At 44.0% G+C, this 23831-nt stretch overlaps 1 protein-coding gene across 1 annotated transcript; it reads left to right on the top strand.

Annotated features, from left to right (window-relative positions):
- The first annotated feature begins 83 nt into the window (after nt 1–83).
- Nucleotides 84–14617, top strand: ATP6V0B (ATPase H+ transporting V0 subunit b). The gene is made up of 8 exons (XM_054981614.1): nt 84–226; nt 8463–8511; nt 9494–9577; nt 9777–9854; nt 11222–11291; nt 12075–12126; nt 12612–12802; nt 14278–14617. The coding sequence occupies exons 1-8, from the start codon at nt 160–162 to the stop codon at nt 14302–14304; spliced, it is 618 nt and encodes a 205-aa protein (XP_054837589.1). The 5' UTR covers nt 84–159; the 3' UTR covers nt 14305–14617.
- Nucleotides 14618–23831: the final 9214 nt, after the last annotated feature.

The following is a 23831-nucleotide window of genomic DNA, read 5'->3' as shown; positions in this document are numbered from 1 at the left end:
CGAACTGTCTTGTGGCATTCTGGGTTTTGTAGTTTCACACTCCAACCTAACCTATGGAGCCACGTGATAGACTTGGGTAGGTCACGTGGGTGGGGTCAGTCAGTCAGTCTGTCGGGGGAGCCGCGGTCGGTCGGGTTCGAGCTCGCTGCTGCCGTCGCCATGTCCGGGCTCGCGTTGCTGTATTCCGGGCTGGGCCTGAGTGCTGCCGCCGCTCTCACCGGCATTGGTTAGTAGCTGCATCGAGGGGTCTTCGAGTCTTTGGTTGTAGCCCGTCTCTGTTCCTCTCCGCCGAGCAGCGAGTGGACGCGAAAAGGTCGCGGGGGGACTGCTTAGGAGAGAAAAGGGACCTGGGAGCTTGTCTGAGACGGAGCGCTTGAGATGCTAGTTGGCGGTGCGGCTGTTGCCAGGCCTACTGTTACTCCCCAGGCCTATGTCAGAGGCGACGTATCTTTTTTAGATGGGGAACACGGCATCCACACTCTTCGCTCTTCCGTCGTCGGGCTTGGGTGACCGTGAGCTCTCCTTGCCACTTCTGCAGACCCCCTCCCCGCCCTGAGTCGTTCTCCATGTTCTGAGAAAAGGCTGGTTCCTTCCGGGTTAGGATTGCTGGGTGGAGAGCACAAAAATATATGTATTGTTCACGGTGTCCAACCATATTTATTTGAAACGCTTATTAGCTGCTTTTCTACCTTACAGCACTCGAGACAGTTTATAATATAAATAAAACTACTCTGCATATTCATAAAAGGCCACAATTTAAAATCACAAATTAGAGTTGCCCATAGATAGATTAAACTAGTCAAATGCCATCCCAAACAAACTGTCTTTAACTGCCCCCTAAACGTTGACAGTAAGCCATATATTATTAGAAGGGTTTAAAATCGATTATGGGGCCTTTTCCCTACTATTTACTATTAAAAATCTAATTGGTTTGGTATAGTTCAGACTTTGTCTACTTCTTAGTTACCAGGAAAGGGGTAGGGGTGTGTGTGTGTTCTTGACTGTTGTTCTGAATTTTGATTCTTGATATCTGTGGCTGCCTAGCATACTCCCTGCTTAAGTCAAAAGAAGGGTATTTAGAGGCACTTCCTTAATGTGCAACTTCTGCTCCTCTCCCTGCATGTGAGATAGGGCTGCTTGAGCTATAGGATCTGGCAGGCTTTGTAGCTGCTCTTTCCTAGTCACCCTTAGTGTACTTCCACTGAATCTTGACTGCTCACATGAGTGTTGTTCATATATAAGCAAGGCTGTTGAATCTTTCACATATATGTTGAGATAGGGTGTAAAGCTGAAACCATCCCTCCTGAAGGAGCCAGAGACCATGATATGTTCTATGGCTGTGTTTCTAGGTTCCACCATGACTTTTTTAGACACCAGCTTTACCCAAAGCTAAGCAATATTGTGTTTGACAGGCTTTTTCAGAATCACTTTGAGGAGGAACAGGAAATTCAGTTTAGGGTGCCACCAGTTTGCTGTAGTGATACTGAATGAACAGGCCTACTTAGGGGACAGGAGCATTAAGCCTTACGGTGGCTTATCAGTGTTGGAGCAGAGTGCTTCCAAGAGGGTTTATCTGAGTGCTGGGTTTACTGATTCAATGAATTACTATATGCTACATCTATTGGGACCGTCCTCGCTGGTGGTATAATCCAAAAAAGTTACTATTTTGCAAAACCTCCCATACTTGGTACATCTGTCTTGTGTAACCTTCCCCCTACATACTAGTTTGGGGTGCCATACCAGGTGCAGAGGATGTGAGTAGGCTGCCACCTGGAGAAATATTTCTTTCTTGATTTGGCTGATGAAGTATTTGTGCTCAGTGAGTTTACTTTCTTTGTTCACAGATTGCCTGGAGCCTTGCTTGCTGGCGTTGCTCCTACTATTGGGAAGCTTTGTTTTTAGTCACCCTTGAAAGACTGACTTCTAGACAGGCAAAACTACCTCTAGAGAATGCAATACGGTAGCACTGGTGAAAGATTCAACAGGTGTTAGAGATTCATGAGTTGGTGACAGCTAAATCTTAGGTCTTGCTGAGGAGATTCCTGCCTTCAATTCTTCAGGGTTTTGCTTAATTCTGGCAGCCTTTGCTCTTGCTCAGGTTATGAAGAAAATCTTATGTGCAATCCTGTACAGGTGTGCTCCTTCCTTATTCTGCCTGGCAAGGAGTATCCTGGAAAACCCTCTGCTGTGTTGGTCAAATTCTGCCTTTGTTCTGCTGTATGAGAACAACATGTGAGGAATTTCCAGTCACCTGTTTTCCTGTGAGAATGAGCACTCTGCGCAGACTTGCACAGTAGACTCTCCTCTTATTTTGGCAACAAGCTTTATGATGGCTGTTCTCAAAAGGGAGAGTAGTCAGGCTTGTGCCAGCTGTCTGAGATTCTTGGTGGACTCAACAGGATTAACCTGGCTAATTCGGTTTAAACTTCCCCAGTCGAGGCTAAGGAATGGTGACCTTCTGACAAACTATTCTTTTAAGGTCATTTGCCAATTAAGCACAGGCAGTGCCAAAAATCATGGAATCTGACTAGTTCCTGCTGGATCTAGCCAGCTTGGTGATCCATTCAGCAGTGCTCCATTTTCTTTCATTGGCAGTCACAGTTGATCCTCCCTCCCTGCTAATTTATGCTCCTTTTTGACTAGTAGGAAGAATCTTACTTCCTCTTTCACATCAGGGGGGTGCAAAGAATTAAGCTTCCCTTTTTCTGAGCGTGATTGCCACAGCATTACAGGGAGAATATTAACTTCTTCATTTTGCAGTAGAATTTAAGCACCGACACAACTGTTTCATGCTGAGTCTGTTAGTTTTAGCCTTTCTTGGCTCCTGAGGTCGATGACGTGATCTTGTTAACACTTTAGGGAATCAGTATCTGTGAGCTGGGCTTATTGCACTCTGATGGAGGGGGGATAACCATCAAGTCTTAGGGTAGTAAGTTGGCCTTCCAAATCTTTATCCAATAAAATGAGCAGCTATTCAGCTGATGAATGCAGAAGATGAGATCCCTAACCCAGGCCTGGGTTTGGTTATATATGAAGTCTGATTTATCTTGGTATGCAAGACTGGTGGTCAGTTTGCAAGACATCAGCAAAGCTGTTAATGATAGGATGTTTTGGATGTCATTAATAGAGTTGCCATAGATCTGAAGAGACTTTACAACACAGAACACACACAATGCAGGTGGACCAGAACTTCTGTGCAGTTTTGCCACATGCCCAGAGTGTCATTTAAACACCTGTTACTCGTGCGCTGCTCCTGCAAGTGCAACACTAGTATGTTAGTGCCACACCTGCTCATGGACTACGGACCTCTGATGAGCTAGAATTGCATGCCAAGCAACTGACAGCTAAATTTAAATGAGCAAGTGAAAGATTTTCTTAACAACCAGCATAGTGTTTAAAACATGATTTGTGGGTGGAGGGGAGGCAGGAGTTAATCTCCCTTTTTCTGCTGTTTCTCTGTGTCTTTTAGCTTAGCAACAAACAGGTTAAAAGATTCAAACAGTACATTGCTACTGGTTTAAGATAACTTACTAGTTCCTTTGCAGAAAGAGTAGCAGCATCTTATTTGACTGTGCTGGGATTCTGAATGAGCTGTGTGATGGATGGATTCCAGTAAGAGTCATTCACTGTGTTCTTATCTTTCTGTAGGCAGTTGTACTTAGACCAAATACGCATAGTGTGTCTCAATAGTTCTGGCTCATTTCTGTAGTTATGAATACTTTGCATGCATGCAGTGATGGCATGGAGCTGTTGGAATCCATGACCAATGACAGTTGGATATTGGCTCTGGACCTGGGGAGGAGGGTTTTCTTTCTAGAGATAAAAGGCTTCAAATGTTACTCTCCATCACTTCCTGTTCAGCATTACCTGTTCCTATTCTGAAGATAGCTTATCTACTTCTAGGTGTTTCACAGAAAGCATAATTGCATCAAATGTATCTGTATCCATTGCTGCTGTACTATGATGGGAAAAGAGCAGCTGGTGAAATTCTGTAGTCTGTGCAAATGTTCTCCTGGAGTGTGTGGACAATCTTGTTGCTGCCTTGGCACCCATTACCACAGCTGGCAATACACACTGCAAAGTATTGGGGAAGGGGCAGGAAGGGGTGTTACTGATTTCTCTTGCAGTTGCATCTTCTGTTATCACTAAGCAAGAGAGTTGCAAGGTAGGGAGGAGAAATGTGAACAGAAAGCTCGAGCAACTGTAAGGATTAAATGCGCTGTTTTTGTTTGCAGGGCTCCAAGAAACTGGAGCTGGCCCTGTTGGAGTCACATCAAGACCAACAGATTGGACATGGAAAGCTAAAAACAATCCAGAGCTTTAGCCTTCAAGGAGTGCCATGTTTTCTTCTTTTCTAACACTGACAACTCCTGCCAGTACTAGGTAGAAATGCTTCATGTCCACTGAGCATGTTTTCAATGCTCTCAGTGCAGTTTACTTCATTTATCTCAGCCTTTCTCCCCAGTGGGGACCCAAAATGGCTTCTAAGTTGTCCTCCTCGCAACAACCCAGTAAGACTCTCTCAAGATAGTTTCTCTATACTATTCCAGTTATGTCTTGCGTTCCCATAGTGTTGGGATAGGGTGCCTTGTGTGTTATGTGCCATCAAGTTGCCTCCGACCTATGGTGATCCTATGAATGAAAAACCTCCCAAACGTCCTGTCATTAACAGACTTGTTCAGATCCTGCAAACTGGAGGATGTGGCTTCTTTTATTGAGTCAAGCCATCTCATTTTAGGTCTTCCTCTTTTCCTACTGCCTTCCACTTTTCCTAGCATTATCATCTTTTCATGTGAGTCTTGTCTTCTCATGATGTGACCAAAGTATGATAGCCTCAGTTTTGTCATTTTAGCGTCTAGGGAGAATTTAGGCTTGATTTGATCTAGAACCCACTTATTTGTCTTTTTGGCCACCCGTGGTATCTGCAAAACTCTCCTCCAGCACCACATTTCAAATGCATCAATTTTCTTCCTCTCAGCTTTCTTCACTGTCCAACTTTCACATCCATACATAGTAATGGGGAATACCATAGTGTGGATTATCTTGATCTTGATCCCCAGAGAGACATCCTTATCCTTAAGGATCTTTTTCCAGTTCCCTCACAGCTCCTCTTCCAAGTCTCAATCTTCTTCTGATTTCTTGGCTGCAGTCTCCCTTTTGGTTGATGATTGAGCCAAGGAATAGAAAATCTTTTAACAATTTCAATGTTTTCATTGTCAACCTTAAAACTGTGTAATTCCTCAGAAGTCATTACTTTTGTCTTCTTGATGTTCCACTGTAATCGTGCTTTGACACTTTCTCTTTTAACCATCAGTGGTTGTGTCAAGTCTTCACTATTTTCTGCCGGTAACGTAGTGTCACCTGTGCTCCTGTCCTGAGATCTGCAGTTCTGTCACCCTCGGGTTTTTTTCTTCTTGTTGAAACCCCTTCTCACCTCTGCTTCTCTTAATATTTTTTTTAATCTGTCTGATTCAGAATGGAATATAATTTTCTGCCTGAGGCCTGGTGCTGAATAGAGTGGAACATTTGTCTCTCCTGACTGATTTGTCATATTCTGTTCTTGTGTCTCAAAATATGAAATTTCCTATAATGTTTCTGACTCATATCATGAACCGCTTCAAATCAGCCTGGTGACTTGCTCGCCACTTTGAGTATGTACATGTACCTTGCCTTACTGTGTGTAGTACATGATGAAGTTAACTTTTCTTGCTGATGCTCTCCTCTATCCCTATTCTATAGTCAGCCCTTTAAAAGAAGGCAGTGGTTTGAGGAATAGAAGTCCACAGTGTGGTAGTTGCTAGAATAAGAAAGTACAGAATGCTGCCATGCTGGTTTCTGAATGAAAATATTGTAGATTCCATCTGATTCATGCTCATCATCCTTTCAGAAGAGTTTGCAAGCTTCTCATATGACTGAGGCTGTGCATGTGCGTTCCACTGGTGTTGAATATGTAGCAGAGATACTTGAAGATTTCTAAAGTACTCAGAGTATATAATTTCTGTGGGTTAGCATTGTGGTTAGGGCGCAGAAGGTGCAAACAGTTGTGGGTCTGCCCTCCCCTTCCTTCTTCCCCTCCTACGATTTCTGGGGTTGTAGGATGTACGTAGAATACACAAGTTAGAGGGCTTTAGTGTAGAGAGGGAAAGAGGCAAAATCGCCCTGGGGAGGGAAGAGACTGCTGGGGGGACAGGAAAGCAGGGAAGATCTGCAATCTTTGCCTGAGTGGATCATCAGATTCTTAATGTGTTGCAAAAATGAAAAAAAATGTGATATTTTAAAGACGAACACATTAATTTTTAAAGTTTTTTGAATTAATATTCTATATAAATTACATAATTAAACAGAAATATAAATAATAGGTTAATTACATTAGCATATTGTCAGTGATCAGTAAGATCTAGATGGTGTATATCAGATAAATTTGTTGAATACTGGTTGTTATTTGTTATGTTTTGGAACAATAAAATTCATGATGAAACTCTTGCCTTTTATGAGTTGTTATAATTGGTAAGTAAATATTGTATGATATATTTAAACAAAATTCACTGCTTATCATGGTATAAGATGAACACATTGATTGAAGCAAAAGCTTTTGTGAGCTATAGCCCACTTTGTCAGATGCATTAAATGGATTCTTGGTCCAACATACCTATGGGACTGCCTCTCTCCCAATGTCCCTCCACGGCAGCTTCGCTCATCTGAACAGGGTCTCTTGCAGGTGCCAGCCTGTACATGGGCAAAATCAACAGCAGCCTGTACACGGGTTTTCTCTGTGGTGGCCCCTCCCCTATGGAACAGCCTGCCTGAGGAGGTCAGGAGAGCCCCCGCCCTCCTGGCTTTCCGCAAACAATGCAAAACTGAATTATTCAAAAAGGCCTTTTTCTCAGCTAAGAGGGTGGTATTGTAGCAAAGGGATCCCAGATGTTTCGCTAATGAGTTAGAAACCATAGATTTCACCATTATGTTGCCTTACATATTATCTGTTGCTTTAAATATGTACTCCTATATCCTACCTGTGCTTTATGTTGTTCAGTGTAAGTCCTAGAATTGATTATGTTCTGTTTCAGCAATTCCCCAACCCCCTACTGGATCCTTGCTAATACTATATCTTTGTCAATTTATATTCTTTTACCCCATGACATTGTTTATGGAAATGTTCTTGACACTTTATGGAAATGCCTGCCCTTGTCCTTGCCACTAATTATGCTAATCTCACACTATGTAATCCGCCTTGAGTCTCAGTAAGAAAGGCGGAATATAAATAACATAAATAAAAATAAAATAAATATTAGAATTGAATTCAGTGGGTTTAGACAGTAGGTTTAGACAAGTTCTTTAGGTTTGCCCTTCGAAACAAGTTAACTCTGCCAGTCTTGAGCATTGTAAAGTAAGGCTGTTCTTTTGTTCTTCCTGTAATAGACTAGCTCAGCTAGGCAGTTTGAATTCGTGCCCTTTTAACTGTGTTAACAAATTTCCACCCACAAATTTTAACTAACTGGCAAAGCTTTTCATTTACACAAATGGTTAAAAAAAAGAGGGAAAGGAATTCTAGTTCTGTAATCACATCCTATTATTTAAATCAGATTGAACTATTCAAGAGTTCTTTAGTAAATCAGTTCATTGTACATATAGAATCGGCAGACTCGTTTTTGCAGGAAATCGTTGGTAAACTGTCAGTATGACTAGATGATTTAGTTCCCAAACCTTTCATAATAATTCATTCTTAGACGGTATAGTGTCTGGAGTAAATCAACCTTGTGGCAACCAATAAATTTTAAACCAGCTCATGTGATCTTTCCCATACCAGTTTTAAGTAATTCAAAAGATGTAACAGGAGATCAAATGGCAGCTTGGTATCTAACATTTCATGTTTCGCCTCCAGTACTGTTTCCGCAAATTCCCTATTTCAATTACAATTCTGTAACATTTCCTTCCTTCATTACGCCTTTGACACTTTCCAATATACAATTTACATACAGAGTTTCCATGGCATGAGATGCTACTTGCTGCCGTTGTACAGAAGCTTTCCCTTAAATTAAGAATGCCTCAAATGCCAAGCCTTTTATAAATAAACATTGCTGTATTTCCAATTAATTTGTTAATGGATTTCTTTCCTGCCTTATCGTATGATTTCAACCATGTATGCTCAGCTTTTAGTGGTAGGTGATAAACCTTGAAGAACAATTTTTTTCTTGATCATTACTATTTTTTCAAACTCCATAATCCTTCTAGCATACTAACATTAATCCTGCCACTCCACTCAGCAATGTTTGGAGGATACACCCTCCTTCCAGAATCTCTGATTTTACCAATCTGTAGAGCTGTGCCAGCTTTAACAATTTCCCCATAAATTGATTGGACAGTAGCCTCAGTCTCCTTAGAGGGTGCCATTGTAAATGCATGTGGAGTAGCCGCAAGGCAAGCAGATTAGACAAAGATTCAGTGTGGCTCTTGTTTTCCAGGGATCTGCTACACAATATTTGACCTGGGCTTCCGTTTTGATGTGGCATGGTAAGATGGCATTTTCTCACTGACTCGGGGTGGGGTGGTATGGAGGAAGATGGTCTGTGGATGCTCTTCATAGTTGCCTGGAGAAGAGAGTACAAGAGGAATGCTGGCATGGTTCTCCTTTCTGGGTTTATGGATTCCTGAAGGCCTGGCTGTGTTCTGTCCTAAGGGGAGAGGTAAGTAGGGCTTGGTGTGCTTGTGTCCACAGGCAGGCAGCAACCCCTCCCTTCCCCCATTGTTGACAACAGTATTGATGGAAGTGTCCTCTTTCACCAGTCAATTTTGCTAATTGCATCACTTTGCCTACGGGTGAGCCGGTTGCCACCTCTTTTCCCCGACTGTTGCATGTAGCAGAAGCTTAGATAGAGTCTGCAGTATCTGTACTGCCAAGCCCTTAGGCTGATCTTCACCACCTCAAGCTTTTAACACATCCTCCTTCCCTTCATTCTGAAGCTCAGTTTATGCTCCTTTTCTGTGTCCTTCCATTTGTTCAATCAGTAACTGATGCTTCCTTGTGCACATGCTAATCTGAGTGAAATGGGAGTAGGAATCTAGAGGGAATTGCTATGATCCTCATCCTGTTTCAGCTGGTTCCAGCAGTGACTTGGGGTTTTCTAATTGTGTAGAATCTCAAGCAAGTCATTTGTTTGGCTTCTGTTGGACCCCCACCAGACTAGTGTCACTTGGGCTTAGCACAGCTTTCGTACAGTGATCTTTTCCTGCCTGGCCAGTCACGTATATCCCCTTCCTAATGCGCCATCAACTCCTAGTCCTTGGCAGAGTGGGGTCTTCTGGCTGCCCCAGTGGGTGAAAAAAGGATATCTGTTTCTTTCACCCTTTATGACAGTGGGAAAAACTGACCTGCTGTATTCTGTTACCAGAAGAAAAGAATCTACTGACCTGTTGTGATTGGTGGGTGCTGTTTCTTTGGGGGTGTTAGGACTGATAGAGCCATATTTATGTAAGAGGATTCCTCTACATACAGGTTCCTGACAGAGACCTCGCCCTTCATGTGGTCTAACCTGGGAATTGGGCTAGCCATCTCGTTATCAGTGGTGGGTGCTGCCTGGTAAGTGCTCCTGCCCCCTTTATCCACCCCCACCCCCCAGTGTTCCTCTGTGTGCTTCACTGCTTATCAATTAGGACTGGGAACTAGCCTAGTCACCTTCATTATGCTCCCTACAGTCACTGGCTTTGCAACTGGCATTAGGGTTCGGTTACCGTGAAAACAACCAGTCATGTAACCCTTTCTGTGGTTATGTTTTCAGGGGCATTTACATCACTGGATCCAGCATCATAGGTGGTGGTGTCAAAGCACCTAGAATCAAAACCAAGAATTTGGTCAGGTGAGAAAAGACATTTTTCTTTCTCAGTAGCTGCTAAGGGCACAAGCACTACATATCCCTTGGCTATCTGATCTTTCTTGATTTGCCTTTTGCCCTTTTTGGCAGGCAAAACTTCCATGTTTAGGTATGACATATCTTAAATTTATTTATTTATGCCTGCTTTTCTCCCCATGGGGGGATCCAAAGCTGCTTACATTATTTTCCTCAGCTCCATTTTATCTTCACAACTACCCTGTGAGGTAGGTTATGCTGAGCGGATGTGACTAGCCCAAAGTCACCCAGCAAACTTCCATGGCAGAGTGGGTATTCGAACCTAGATCTCCCAGATCCTATTCTGACATTGTTAACCATGGTTGTGTGAGAGAACTATGCCTTGTGCTCATCTAAGCATCATGGTTCATCCTGAAGCTGCAAGCAGCAAGCATATGTGCTTCCTTTGGTCTAGGAGTAAGCACACGCTGCATGTTTGGGGATTAGTGTTTATTGTGACAAATAATGGCAGAAATGTTTAGAGTTTAGTACCTCTGTACAATCAATATATCCAGAGTTAGCTGTAATTCGTGATAAAGCAGATGTAAAATATTGTTAAGGAATATAACTGGGCAGTCTAAGATGGGATGATGAGAGAAGCAAAGGAGGTTGCATATAAATAGAACACAAGATGTAGTTTCTAGTTCAGTGCTTAAAATCCTGGTTCCTAACAAGTGAGCCCTTTTTGCAGCATGGTCTTCTGACAAATCTACTGCCTGCATATGTAATCAATGAAGGGTTGGTGATCTATACAAGGTATTCTACTGAAAGCGTCACTGAGATAATTTGATAAGCAAGGCAAATAATTTGATAACAGGAAGTCAGGAAACCCTCATCTTCCCCAAATCCAGCTCTTTATTTGGTTTCCTGTGCATCAGTTGTCGTGGCTCTATGAAGCCACATTCTAGGATGCCATTGTTCCTTGGAGCCCATAGTGCTACCAGGCTGGAGCTCTCCTTCTAAGGGAAAAGATTGGGTCATCATCAGCAGTCTGGCTTGGTTCTAAGTAGAATGAGACTGCTGAGAGATCATTGTGGTATACAGCTGGGGTACAGTGGTAGGTGAGCAAAGGGCAGATTTGAAGACAGGTCCCCCAGTATAACTGATAATCAGCTCACCTGTAGTGTAAAATCCAAGAGAGAAGCCACCCTCACACTAAGTACAGCACCTTTACGCAGTGGGGCTCACAGCATTGTGTCTTTAGACTAGCAGGGTAACAATCAGCAGAACCACATTAAGAGACCAGCCCTTTATTTTTTTTCTTTCCCCTGACCCTACATCCCAGTATGTCCTCTTTGAGATTGTCCCAGCTGCTTACCTGTCCTTTCTCTTGGCAGCATCATCTTCTGTGAAGCTGTGGCCATCTATGGGATCATCATGGCCATTGTGATCACCAACATGGCTGAGGTAATACGGGTGTTTGGCTTCTGCAGAAGGGGCAGCTGCATGCTGGGACTTGCCCCCTCCTCCAGCTCCACTTACTACTGTAGTATAGACCAGCAGTCACTAGGCAGGAGAAGAGGAAGGGAAGAGATTCCACAGTCATTGATCAAGCCCGCGGAGGCCTGGTCTGCTAGTTTGGAACTGACACTTATGATCCTGATGGGGCAGAGCATATGAACAGATGGAGCTACCATAGTGAGTCAGAACTTTGGTCCATCTAGATCAGTGTTCGAGTCTGGCAGTGGGACTCAGGCAGAAAACCTGTCTTTCCCTTTAACTGGAGATGCCAGGGCTTGAAACTAGGATCTTATGAAGACAAAGCATATGGTGTACAACTTAGCCATGGGCCTTCCCTGAGAACAGTTAAGCTAATTGCTCTTGAAACATGGGGAAATTCTGTAGAGAGATGAGAACAGAGAAAGGCCCCTCTTGCTGTGTACTAAATACTGCTTTGAAATCAAATTGTCCTCCACAGGCCACTAATTCTTTTGCCACCCCCAGAGCTTTGAGCAGGGTTAGTCTGGCTCTGGCTTGTGCCTAGAGCTATGAACTGAGCAAGTATGAGGAGCCTCTATCTTTGCCACTTCTCTACTGCCTCCCGATGACACCCAAACATGCCGGCAAGCATTTTTGGATAGATTACGCCTCTTAACTATTGGGCACTATTTCAGTGCTGCTTCTAGTTGTTTTGTTTTTTTATCTGTGGTTGTCTCTCTTTGCTTGCTAAAATATTGTCATTACTTACAGCAATTTTCTGGCAACACTCCTGAGACGATTGGTGCCCAGAACTATCACGCAGGTATATGAGGTATTGGGGTGGGGGGTGCAGGGAGTCAGCTGTTCTTTTCCTTGTGAGAGCCTCGGGTGCCCCTGGTTAGACTGTTTCTTGCTGTAAGTTTGATTGACTCCTCCAAGGCAAAGTTCCCCCCCCCCCAAGCTATATAACAATGTACAGAAAAAGTAGGGAACAATCCTACCTACATTTCCTCCTCCTAGCTTTGCAAAGCCCCCTTTTCCCCACTGTGTATTGTAGCAGCACTCTCTGATGCACCATCTGTGTCCTTACTGTGAAGCTTGTAAGCAGTGGCTGTTTTCTTGGGTAGCTGTAATAAATATGCTGTTGTGGCTTGCCTCAGGAGGGTCTTGTTTGGAAGCAGGCCTTTGCTGATCCTCCATTTCTTTGTATGTGATCTCACGAGAAATTCAGGAAGACTCGTGGATAAATTGAAACTACAAGTGAGTGCGACCAATTCCTTGTGCTCTTCCCCCCCTCCCTTCCTATAGGTTACTCCATGTTTGGAGCAGGATTGACAGTGGGCCTTTCCAACCTCTTCTGTGGTGTATGTGTGGGTATTGTGGGCAGTGGTGCAGCACTGGCAGATGCCCAGAACGCCAGCCTTTTTGTCAAGATTCTCATTGTGGAAATCTTTGGCAGCGCCATTGGGCTGTTTGGAGTCATCGTGGCTATCCTGCAGGTGAGCTCCCTTGCCTGCCTAACAGCTCCCCATGTTTCTCTCTTCAAGTCAATACATAGAAGCCAAAAGGTATTTTTCACCAAAACACTTCCAATTTGTGGCCCTCCTTGGAGCCACAAGGGTCTCCTGCAGGTGTCAGGCTGCACACAGGTGAAGTCAGCAGCAGCCCGTACACGGGCTTTCTCTGCGGTAGCCCCTATCCTGTGGAATGACCTGCCTGAGGAAGTCAGAAGAGCCCCCACTCTCCTGGCTTTTTGTAAATGATGCAAAACTGAACTATTCAAAAAGCCTTTTTACTCAAGTGGGAGAGCTGTATTGTAAGGAAGATGCTTCACTAATGAGTTAGGGACCATAGACTTCATCACTATATTGCCTTACATATTATCTGCTGCTTTAAATATGTATTTCTGTGTACCACCAGTACTCCATGTTATCTAATGTTAGTCCTAGAATTGATTATGCTCTGCTTCGGTATTTTTTTTACTCTGTATTGGATTCTTGCTAATATGTTTTTTAAACTTGTATCTATTTTCCCTATGGTATTGTTTATGGAAATGTCCTTGATACTGTATTGAAATGTACTTGATGCTGATTGTACTAATCTCATACTGTGTAATCCGCCTTGAGTCCCAGTGAGAAAGGCAGACTATAAATGACATAAATAAATAAAATAAAAATGAAGAATGGGATAGCGTAAAAACAAGTTGACAGCTTGCTGTTGGATCAACAAAACAAAAATGTAAAAACAAAACACAACCCCACCCCAAAAGCAATACTCCTTTACAGTTTATACAAAGGGCTGCTCTTGGGTACTTCCAGGTTGTGTTGGGTCCTACTGCTTTCAGTATCTGATCAGTTCAGAACAGGTACTACTCTCTGTTGTTGTTGTGGCTTTTAAGATAGCCATTGCCAGTTGTACATGAAGAATGAGCTGAGACAAGATGTTAGCTTTTTAGTCTAGGTCTAGGGGGCCTTCATCAGCTGCAGCCCGCTCCTTTTGAGCTTTATTCTGAAGCTCTCATCAAGCTTACATAAGGCCTGCCTCATCCGTTCCCCCTCCTCCCACCCCGATTGTCCTGCCATCTTTCTCAGTAGCTGAGAGTGAAGTGCAGAGCAGCACTCTTTCTGGTGGTAAGTTGGTGAATGCCGCATGTAATTTGAAAATTCATAAATTTAAAAGCCACGACATGTAAGCAGTCACGATAACACTGCAGAGGGCATAAGATAGCTAGGCTGCAGGTATGCGGAGCAGGAACGCCACAGAAAGCAGTTCAGGGTGATGCTCCCTGTGTCCCCCGTCCCCCCCCACCACTTCCGTCAAGTAACTGAAGAAACTAGTCCATGGAGTGAGTTGGAGAGAAGTCCACATCCTGCTTCCATTGTTTCTGAACTGGGTCAGTTGGGAATGTGTGAGGAAGATGCATTTCACTGGGTGCTAAAATATTCTGACCTTTTGCCTTTTTTGTGTTTTGCAGACATCTAAAGTGAAAATGGGTGATTAAGCCCCTTGCTGTCCCTGCCACCTGCAGATTCTGTACATATTTATTTAATGTCTCCTGATGGCTTGGGACAGAGCTTGGTGTATAAAGTTGTTCCTGTGATTTTTTTGCCTGTGGGGCCATGGAAGAACCTGATCAATGGATACGTGTGTGTTGAGAACCTTACCCTGTCTTTTCTCCCTCTACCAGCCCTTGAAAATGAGGGCTGGATGCCCAGGGGAAGGAGTCGGCGGTTCTCCTCCCTTGCACTTTCTGTGTGGCAGCCACTGCCAGTTGTGATGCCATGTCCTGTGAAATAAACTCATTCATGTCCTGAGTGGTTGCCCTTCTTTGTGTGGTACTCCTTACTGCCACAGCTTCCACTGGCCATGATGGTCCATTTTTCTGAGTATTCAGTGGCTCTGGTAGAAGCCTTTGCAGCAGCAGTTGTCCTCCTAGACACATCTTCTCCATACTGAGGAGGCACAAACAAACTGAAAGGTGTTATTTCTCTAAAATTGCAAATGATTATTAAAATTAATGATAATATAAGTGCTTTGTGCTGTGATAATCATTGTTTGGTGAACTTCTTCAGGCCTGCACTGTCAGTTCTGTTTCTTAAAAATAGGAAATGAGCCCTACTGTTGGTTATACTTGGTGCCTGAGTAGAAGAAAAGTAAAAACAACCATAAGCATTGAATTTCTTGTTTGATCTGCCTCTTGCAAAATATCTGTGTCAATAAGCCTTCAGTAGAAGACCTAAAGAGGCTGATTAGAATGATGCATTTAAACCCCCAAATTGACATTTAATGAGAGGTCTTAGAAAGCAGTCAGTCGAGGCTTTTGAGGGTCATTTTGCACATTAGGCTGAGGCAAACTTTAGTGTACACCCAATGGGATTGAAGTCCATCTTTTCCTTTGCAAAGCAGCTCTTTTTTTAAACCGTATGAATTCATGTTTGCAGAAGAATCAGGAGCAAAAAAGGCATTCAAAGAAACGTTACATTCTCAAGGTTACATTGTGCCCAATCACTTGTCTTAAAATGCTCAAATTAAGAACCCTAAGTATCAGGATGGGTGTTTTTTTTTAAAGCAGCAATTTCTGGGTCACCACTGGATTTCAAAAACCCCTCTACTTCGATTTTATCCTTTATAGAGCTAGGATAGTCTGAACTGGAATAAGTACATGCCTGTGCTTCATTGTATTATGGGAATGAAAAATGTAACTGAAAAGGCAAACTGTGTAGTAAAAGTACCATTTTAATTTATTTATTTAATTTATTAATTTGAATTTTAGCCCTCCCTCCCCACAAGCCGGCTAAGGAGAGGGGGGTAACAACAAGGATAAAACAGTAAATATAAAAATAAAAATATTAACAGCAATAAAATCACATCAAACTACAGTACCGCCCAAATTACAGCTCAATTCCATTTGTCCCAGGGACATGTTCCTCTATTTTCAGCAAGAAATGGCAACAGTAAGTTGTGCTGTTGGAGTGGGAGATGGAAGTGGAGTATCTTCTGCCAGGAGATGACACTTTCTGTTGTGCAAGTGAGATGTGAAGGAGAAGATAGCTTCAGATACTTACTTGAGATCAAGAGACTGCTTTTGCAAAATATTAGATTCCCCCTTAAATTCCTCTAATCAAAGGGCTGAGTACCTAATTTTGGGGGGAATTGTGCTCCAAGTCTAGTATTTTGGGGGCTGTATGGCAAATAGGCAAACCAGAGGTTAACAGTGGGCTGGTCTGCTGCCAAGTGCTGCTCCAATAAATAGTAAAATGGGGAAAGATTAGATAGACTCTTGCTGTCTGGACCTAGAGAGCAACCAAGCCGCCAGGTCTTAAGATACGATTTATTATACAGACCTTTCAAATAAACTCTGGCAACTTTTAAAAGGTTAAATAGCCTTGCAGGCTAAGGAATGTGCAGTTAAGATTGAATGGAGGATACAAATTATTCAAAAATGCTTGTTTGGCAGGTTGAATGGGCTCTAGCTTAACTGCTTAATTATATATTAATTGTATTTTATTGTTACCTGCCCTGGGTTCTGAGCTGTGATGGAAGAAAAGGGAGTGTACAAATGTCCAAAAAAAATCCCAAACTGCTGAGCAGCAGAAAGAAGGAACCCCAAAGCACAAACTTCTGGGGAAGTGGTAGTCTCTAGAGTTGGTTTCACATGGGCAGCTGTGTTGATCTGCAGTAGAACAGTAAGATTTGAGTCCAGTGGCACCCTAAAGAAAAACAAAGTTTTCAGGGTATAAGCTTTCAAGAGAAGGGAGCTTTGGCTCTCGAAAGCTTATACCCTGAAAATCTTGTTGGCCTATAATGCTAGCAACCCAATTGATTTTGTCTCTATTATGAGGTCAGAGGTGGTCACAAAAAGATAGGAGGATGCAAGGCTGTCTATTTGAACAGGTATAGAGAAGAGACCAGCACTGTTGTCCCTGTCCCCCCATTTTCACATGTTGGTTATTTCACTATTTGGAGCAAGAATTTACTACCTTGACTGGCTTTGGCACCTTTGGAGAGAAGGCAAAGTATGCTTATATTTGTATAGCAGCTAACAAAATATGCAGCAGGTTGTTGCTGCCACCTTCAGGCTACCTGCGGCATTGCAGCCCTTCGTTAAGAGATTTCTTGAACACTTAAGCTGTAAATTTAGCTTCTTTTTCAAGTTTCCTACTACTCTTGAGTAAAAATATTTTAATGTATGTGTGTGAAGCTTTCTGTAGCATTTTTCCCTCTGAAGGTATGCAAATTTCCTTGTGGACTCTGGCACTTCTTAGTGCCATGACTGGTGTTCAAATAAAGCTTTTAAGAGCATTACTACTTGAGCAAGATCAGACCCATTTAAGCTACGTAGAGTACCAGAAAAGGTTATTTGATTTCCCTGCTTCTCATGTGACAGTCCAGGCACTTACTTTAGTGTGGTATCAAGATGTGGATGTAAAAGCATAACAAAAAACGTTAGAGCATCATCTTTGTACTGATGATAGCCTGATAATGTTCTCTGATCCCTCAGGGCTTCTCTGCCTGATCTACTGAGTGTAGTTGATTGATTTTTTTGGGCTTATTCTCTACTCATAGATTGACTTATGTAGGCTGGTAAAGCCTCGTATTAGCAAGTGGCCAGTTCAAGAGTAGTGTGAACCCTGCATAGCAGTGGGGGTGTAGTTTTTTTAGAGCACACTCAGCCTTGAAAGTCAGTGGCAAGAGGCAAGCCATTTGTGCTTTGGGAGAATGGTCATGAAAAGGCAAACGTTCTGCTTCATTCTTATTTGGTACAGCCCCTTTCTACCCTGCTAATATGTTTCCAAACTTTTGGGCACTTGATTATAGGGCCTAATATTAGGCGCTAGACAATGAAGAAAGTGACAGGAAGAAAGTTGATTCATTCAACGCGTGGTGTTGAAGGAGTGTTTTACAGGATATTGTAGTTTTAATGTTTGAAAGGGATATTCTTGAAGATGTAATGTTTTTTAGTATGTAACAATGCTTTTTATATTGTAGGCATTTCAATTTTTGGAACCCACCTTGAGTCTCTGTGAGAAAGGTAGGCTAGAAATGAAGTAAATACATGCAAATCACCTTTCTGGACAGGGCTGCTATTGTGTGTGTGCATGTTATGTGCTGTCAAGCACTTCTGGCTCAGTGACCTTATGAAGTAACGCCCAGAATGTCTTATTAACAGCCTTGCTCAGATCTTGCAAACTGGAGGCTGTGGCTTCCTTTATTGAGTCAAGCCATCTCATTTGGGTTCTCTCTCTTTTCCTGGTGCTTTCTACCTTTCCTAGCATTGTCTTTTCTAGTGAGTCTTCTCATGATGTGATTATCTTAGCTTCTACAAAGAATTCAGACTAGAACCCCCTTACTTGGCTTTTTGGCCATCCATGGTATCCATAAAACTCTCCTCCAACACCACTTTTTGAATGAATCAACTTTCTTCCTGTCAACTTCTATCATTGTCCAATGCCTGCTATTAGGGCCCTATAAACAAGCAACCAAATGTTTGGAAACCCATGAGCAGGATAGATAAGAAATGAAGCAGAATGTATGCCTTTTCATGTCTGTTCTACCAAAGCACAAATGGTTTGCCGCTTACCCCATGCAACTGATTTTGAGGTTGGATGTGCTCTAAAAACTTATATAAGCCCCCATAGCTAAGCATGGTTCACACTGCTCTTGAAATGTTCTATGGAATAATGCTAGTGAATTTCCTGACCTTAAGGTAGATTAATTTTTTACCCTAAGTTGGAGAGCTCTAGCAGTCCATCTTCAGGCCTGTATCTGAACTACCTTATAATATGGTGCTTATATTTGCGCTACAATTGTAGCTGAAGCTGCCTGCCTCTGTCTAGAAAGCCTTTAAGATTTGTCCCAGACATGATCTCTTGTAGGCCTCTGTTCTGAGCATCCTAGCCCTCTGTATTCAGGCAGTTTAGGGGTAGGCAGTGTGACACATGGCAGCCTGATCTGCTTGCCTTGCTACTGCTCTACATAGATTTGCAAGGGCATTTGTTACTTCACTCTGATTGGAAACATAACAAGAATGAGGATTGGCTGTCGCCCACTGGCTGTAGCCCATGATATGGAGACAGAACATCATCGTTGCACCTACTGGAACTTCTTTTACGGGGAGGTGTTTGCAAAGGCATCATCCTGGTATCCCATTGCCTATCAGGAAACCTATGCAGACACGGATTGCTCCCAAATGATTCCTTTTATCCTAATTTCTACTTTCTATTGCTGCTGCAATTATTCTCATGTTTGTGTAACTCTTGGTAGCAAGATTCCACCCCCCTCCCCCCGCCATCTGCATAGGACCCCTGTTACTTTCTGGAGTCCTGAAGGAATAAACTTCCTTTCTGTCACAATGTAGCACTTAAGTTACTTATACTATGCAAAAACAATATACAAATTATCCAATAAAAACAGTGACTTTGTCTCATCTCAATCCAGTCCTTGGTAATCTGTGGACTGTGCACATGGCCCCTGTGCCGACATGGGGGTGAAGTTCTGCAGCTTCCTCCTCTCAAAGGCTTAAAAACAATTGTGGTGCTTTTGCTGGCTTAGTGTCTGTTCCCTGAGCAATTCTGCCACATCCCTGCAAATCTGCTCTAAGGCACAGCAAATCCACTCACTTTGGATGTTTGCAGAGTGCCCAGCATAAGGAGCCAAGCTGGCTCATCAGCCTAATGAGCTGGCAGGAATCCTGGCAGCATAATGGGTGGGTGGGTGGTGGTGGGGAGAGTCAGGCCTTTCAGGATACTGTATCCCTTATCCTACTTAGCAAGCATGCAAGTTACTGGGTGTGATAAGAAGATGGGCTTGTCAGGCCAAGGCAGTGAAACAAAGCTAGAAGGAAGAGCCTAGGAGTGTGATATATGTGTGTGTGGCGGGGGGGGGGGGGAGATAATAAACACATGAGTCCTGCAGTATTGCACTGGGACTGAAGGAGCTCTGATGAGCTTGAGCAGGAATGCTGGCATGGGCTGCCGAGTGCCTGGATCCATCGTGCTCATCAGGTTACATGGTGGATGGAGGAGAAGGCTGCTTTGCAAACTAGGGCAGGCAGTATGGGTGGGGCTAGGTAGTTGTGGGGGGGGGTGGATTCCTTTGTTTAGAATTTGCAGCCTGAGGCTATTTAGATAGAAGGGAACTGTAAATCTCACTGACAAGTGGAAAGAGCTTTTGGGCAGATAACCCCTGAAGATACTGAGAGCCAAGCTACAAGTGATGCCTTACACAGGTTGGACACTTGTCAGCTTACCTCAAGTTTTGATGGGAAATGTAGGCATCCTGGTTTTACAGCTTGGCTCTCCATTACAGCTGCAAGACCAGAGCCGATTCCAGACGGCCCTCCCATCGTGAAATGTCGCGTGTCATCGCGCAGAAAACGCGAAATATCGCGTTTTCTCGCGCGAGTTTTGCGCGACATCGCACAAAACTTGTGCGAGAAAACGCGATATTTTGTGTTTTCTGCGCAACAACGCGCGACATTTCGCAATGCGGCGGGCCATCTGGAATCAGCCCAGGATGCCTACATTTCCCATCAAAACTTGAGGGAAGCTGACAAGTGTCCAACCTGTGTCAGGTGTCACTTGTAGCTTGGCTTTGAGGTGGAGGGATTTGGGGGCCAGCTTGATCAGCAGGGTCTAGCAACATCAGAAACCCTTGCTGGCCTTGGCAAATGGCTTTCTGAGCCACACCTTCAAAGCAGAACTATGGTGCATGCAAGAAGTCAAAGGTTCAGGCACTGGTAGTGCCATCTAAAGGAATCTCAGGCAGCAAAAGATGGAAATTTCCCGTGTGAAGCTTTGGAGAGCCACTGGCAGCCAGAGTAAAGACTATATTAGGTTAGGATATATGGCAGTTTCACTGAGGCCACATTTTCAGTCAGAGCTACATATTACTGGTTGTTTAATTCTTTAAAGGGGTAGGTTTTGCTTTTACAAAATTCAGCAGTTTGTGTGGCAATTTGAAGAGGAAAATTGCCCTTGGGGTTGGGGCTATTTAACCTTTCCTCTGAACAATTTTCTTGTACAAAGTGGCCCTCACTGACCTGCTTTCAGCACTGCTAGGGAACACTATAGTTATCTCACATTTCCTCCCCAAGAACGAGTGTCCTTTTGAGCATCCGCTAATTCAGCTAATCCGCTAATTCAGCGGCCATTTCTTTTCTGAACCCTGATTTCTTGTAATGCTTGTTCTTAAATCTCTTGGAAGAGTCCATTCCTTTGAATGGTCTTGTTTTTTGCACAGATAACTAGAAATGTCCAACTCCTTAGAGGCACTGGATGGAGTTGCTAGAGACGGAAAGGCGTCCTGAAGGGGTGGGGTGAAGTGTGAAAACCAACCTGTCTGTGCCAGACATGAAGATACAGCAGAATGTAGTGTCAGAAATGACAGCATCTTGTCATTTGAAGGCACAGGGATTCTGGGAACTCACCTAAACAGTTAGTGCCTCACTACAGTGGATAAATAGTTATGTTAGTGGTGTGTTTTCTATATTATACATGTGTTAACTGTTAGTAACTTCCCCAAGATTTACTGGTAAGAAAAAAACACAAACCACGTATGTGTTGAGCACACCTAGACCCTACTGAGTCTCAAGGGCACTTAACTTTCCTTGGAGTAATAATAATAATTGCACTTATATATTGCTCTCCTAGACAGATTAATGCCTCGCCCAGAGTGGTGAACAAGTTAATGTTATTATCCTCATAATACAGCTGGGGAGCTGGGGCCGAGAGGAGTGGCTTACCCAAGGCCACCTACTGAGCTCATGGCAGTAGTGGGATTCGAACCAGTAGAGTGCTGATTTGCAGCCAAACCACTTAACCACTGACCAAAGTATTTACTTTCCCTCACATACTTTAGTTTTTCTTGATGTCCTGCATTCTATTTGTAACTATATTTATTTTACATATATATTTACTATAAACTATAACCTGCCTTTCCAAGCTCAACCACATAAAAACCATCTTAAACACAGTACTGTCAGTTACCAAATAATTATCTTAAAACATATCCAATCCCAGCTGTCCCATAAATATATAAATCCACAGCACCACCACCAATACTAAACAGCTGGCAGATTAGCAGTTGACAAAAGTCCTTTGAAACAAGATTGTTGGTTATGCTTTCTTAAAGCTAGCAGAGATTGCAGCCACGTGGGGTCCATTCCCCCTTTTGCTCTCACTGCCACTGCTGTGGCAACTGAGCCACCACACAGAGATTTCCCCCATGCTTTCTTCTCTTGCCTTCCCTTTCCCCCTTCACCAATGCAGGGCTTTTATGCTGTTTTTCCCCCAGTTCACACAAACCAATATATCAACTACCATTTTTTAAAAAAAAACTCAAGCAAAAACCTGCGGAGGAGGGAGGTGCAAAGGGGAAGAAATTGCATTGGATGTGGGCAAGGAAGTGTGGAAATCCACACCTTCTCATCTACACACTCTCCAAACCTGCTCTGAATACAATCCTTGTGGAAGGAGAGATTGCTAGGAAAATCCAAGCTGTTTGCTCAAGTTCATACCAAGAGATACCCAAGTGACCTTATTACATACTGAATGCATTTTGGAGATGGCAAGAAATATCCTTCACCAGTCCTTTCCCACTGTAGCTGGCTGACAATTTTGAGTTTATTCTTTGGGTGCCCCTTCTGTGGGTTGGCCGTGCCATCACCTCATTGACTTTGGGTGATAAAAAAGCTTCTTGCATCTCCCTCTCCTGCTCAAATGCCTACCCTAAATCAACAGGCTGACCTGTGGATGAACAGTTTCTGGCTGTGACTCTGCCCAGAGGAGGAGATGGAGCTGAATGAGGTTGTAATGTTATCATGGGGATTCCTACTTCTGGCTCCATATACACTGTCCATTTTCAGGACATGCAGAATAGATGAGAGAATAAACAGAGGATGGACCCAAATGGCCTCTTCTTTCTCGTCTGAGATTCTCTTTCATTTTACAGGACTGCAGCTTGGAAGAAGGCCAAAGCCTCCCTCTCTGTTGCACTTCGCCAGATGGGCCCACCCCCCTGCTTTTGGTTACCCTTAGCAACAGCACCTCCAAGCGTGAAAAAGCAGGGCAATTAGGGGTGGCTTGTAGTAAGCGTCCCCGATGTGGAAAAAGATACCATTGATGCCATTTCAACAACATTAGGAGCCAAAGCGGAGCAGCCTTGAGTGGCACCAGGGTTAAATGAGGCCTTGGAAGTTGTTTCCTCCTGCAAGGAAAATGCCACAAGGTAGGGCCAGATTGGCAGAGGCACATCCCAGGAGGAAAAACTGGCAGTCTTTCAGCCACCCACTCTAACCCTTGTTGCATCTTAACTCCAAACATCGCGCCCACAGGGAATATCGAGATTCCAAGCTAGATGTCCTTTTTATTAAACACACGAACCAGGCAACCCAGATTCCCGGCTATACTTTCATCTTTTTGACGTGAGCAGTGGCGAATTCCTGAACAAAAGAAGGGGCAAGGCTTAGGTGCCGACCTAGAACTGGTGCCGACCTGGAAGCTCCGCTGAGGGGGGCAGGCGGCCAGAAAAGGGATGTTGTTATTCACACGAGAGGAAAATACACTCTACATATGCTCAGAGGTGCTCTGTTAGTTGTTCACACGCTCTGACTCGCCAAACGGAGCGCGTGGAAGTAAGTCGGGTTCCTTCCCACCTTCCGGGGCCGAGCTCTGGATCCCGAGAAGATCTCATCACCGGACCTTTGGCCCTCTCACGAGTTTGTTGCCCTTTCCGTTGGCGGGCTGCTCGCAAGTCGCCCTCCCTGCCACAGCTTCAGCAGACGCCCCCCGGCCCGCAAGGCTGCCGCCGAGCTCTCGGGACTTCGCCCACGTTCCTCGCCGCTTCTCCGGCCAGGGCGCTCCGTCCGGGCCAGGCAGGAGCGGCTCCGCGCGGCTCGTCGCCCGGTCCTGTGGCTCTAAGTGGAGCCGGCGGGGGAGCGGCCTTGACGCGAATGGCTGGCAGGGGCTGGCGGGGCGGCGCCGAGCGGGTGGGAGGCGGGGTTGCTGGCGCGCCCGGGCAGGCCCGATC

This window comes from Eublepharis macularius, chromosome 5 (genome assembly GCF_028583425.1).
Source record: "Eublepharis macularius isolate TG4126 chromosome 5, MPM_Emac_v1.0, whole genome shotgun sequence".
Taxonomy (NCBI): domain Eukaryota; kingdom Metazoa; phylum Chordata; class Lepidosauria; order Squamata; family Eublepharidae; genus Eublepharis; species Eublepharis macularius.
Note: the sequence above shows the minus strand (reverse complement) of the source record. Positions and strands in the feature narration are given on the sequence as shown.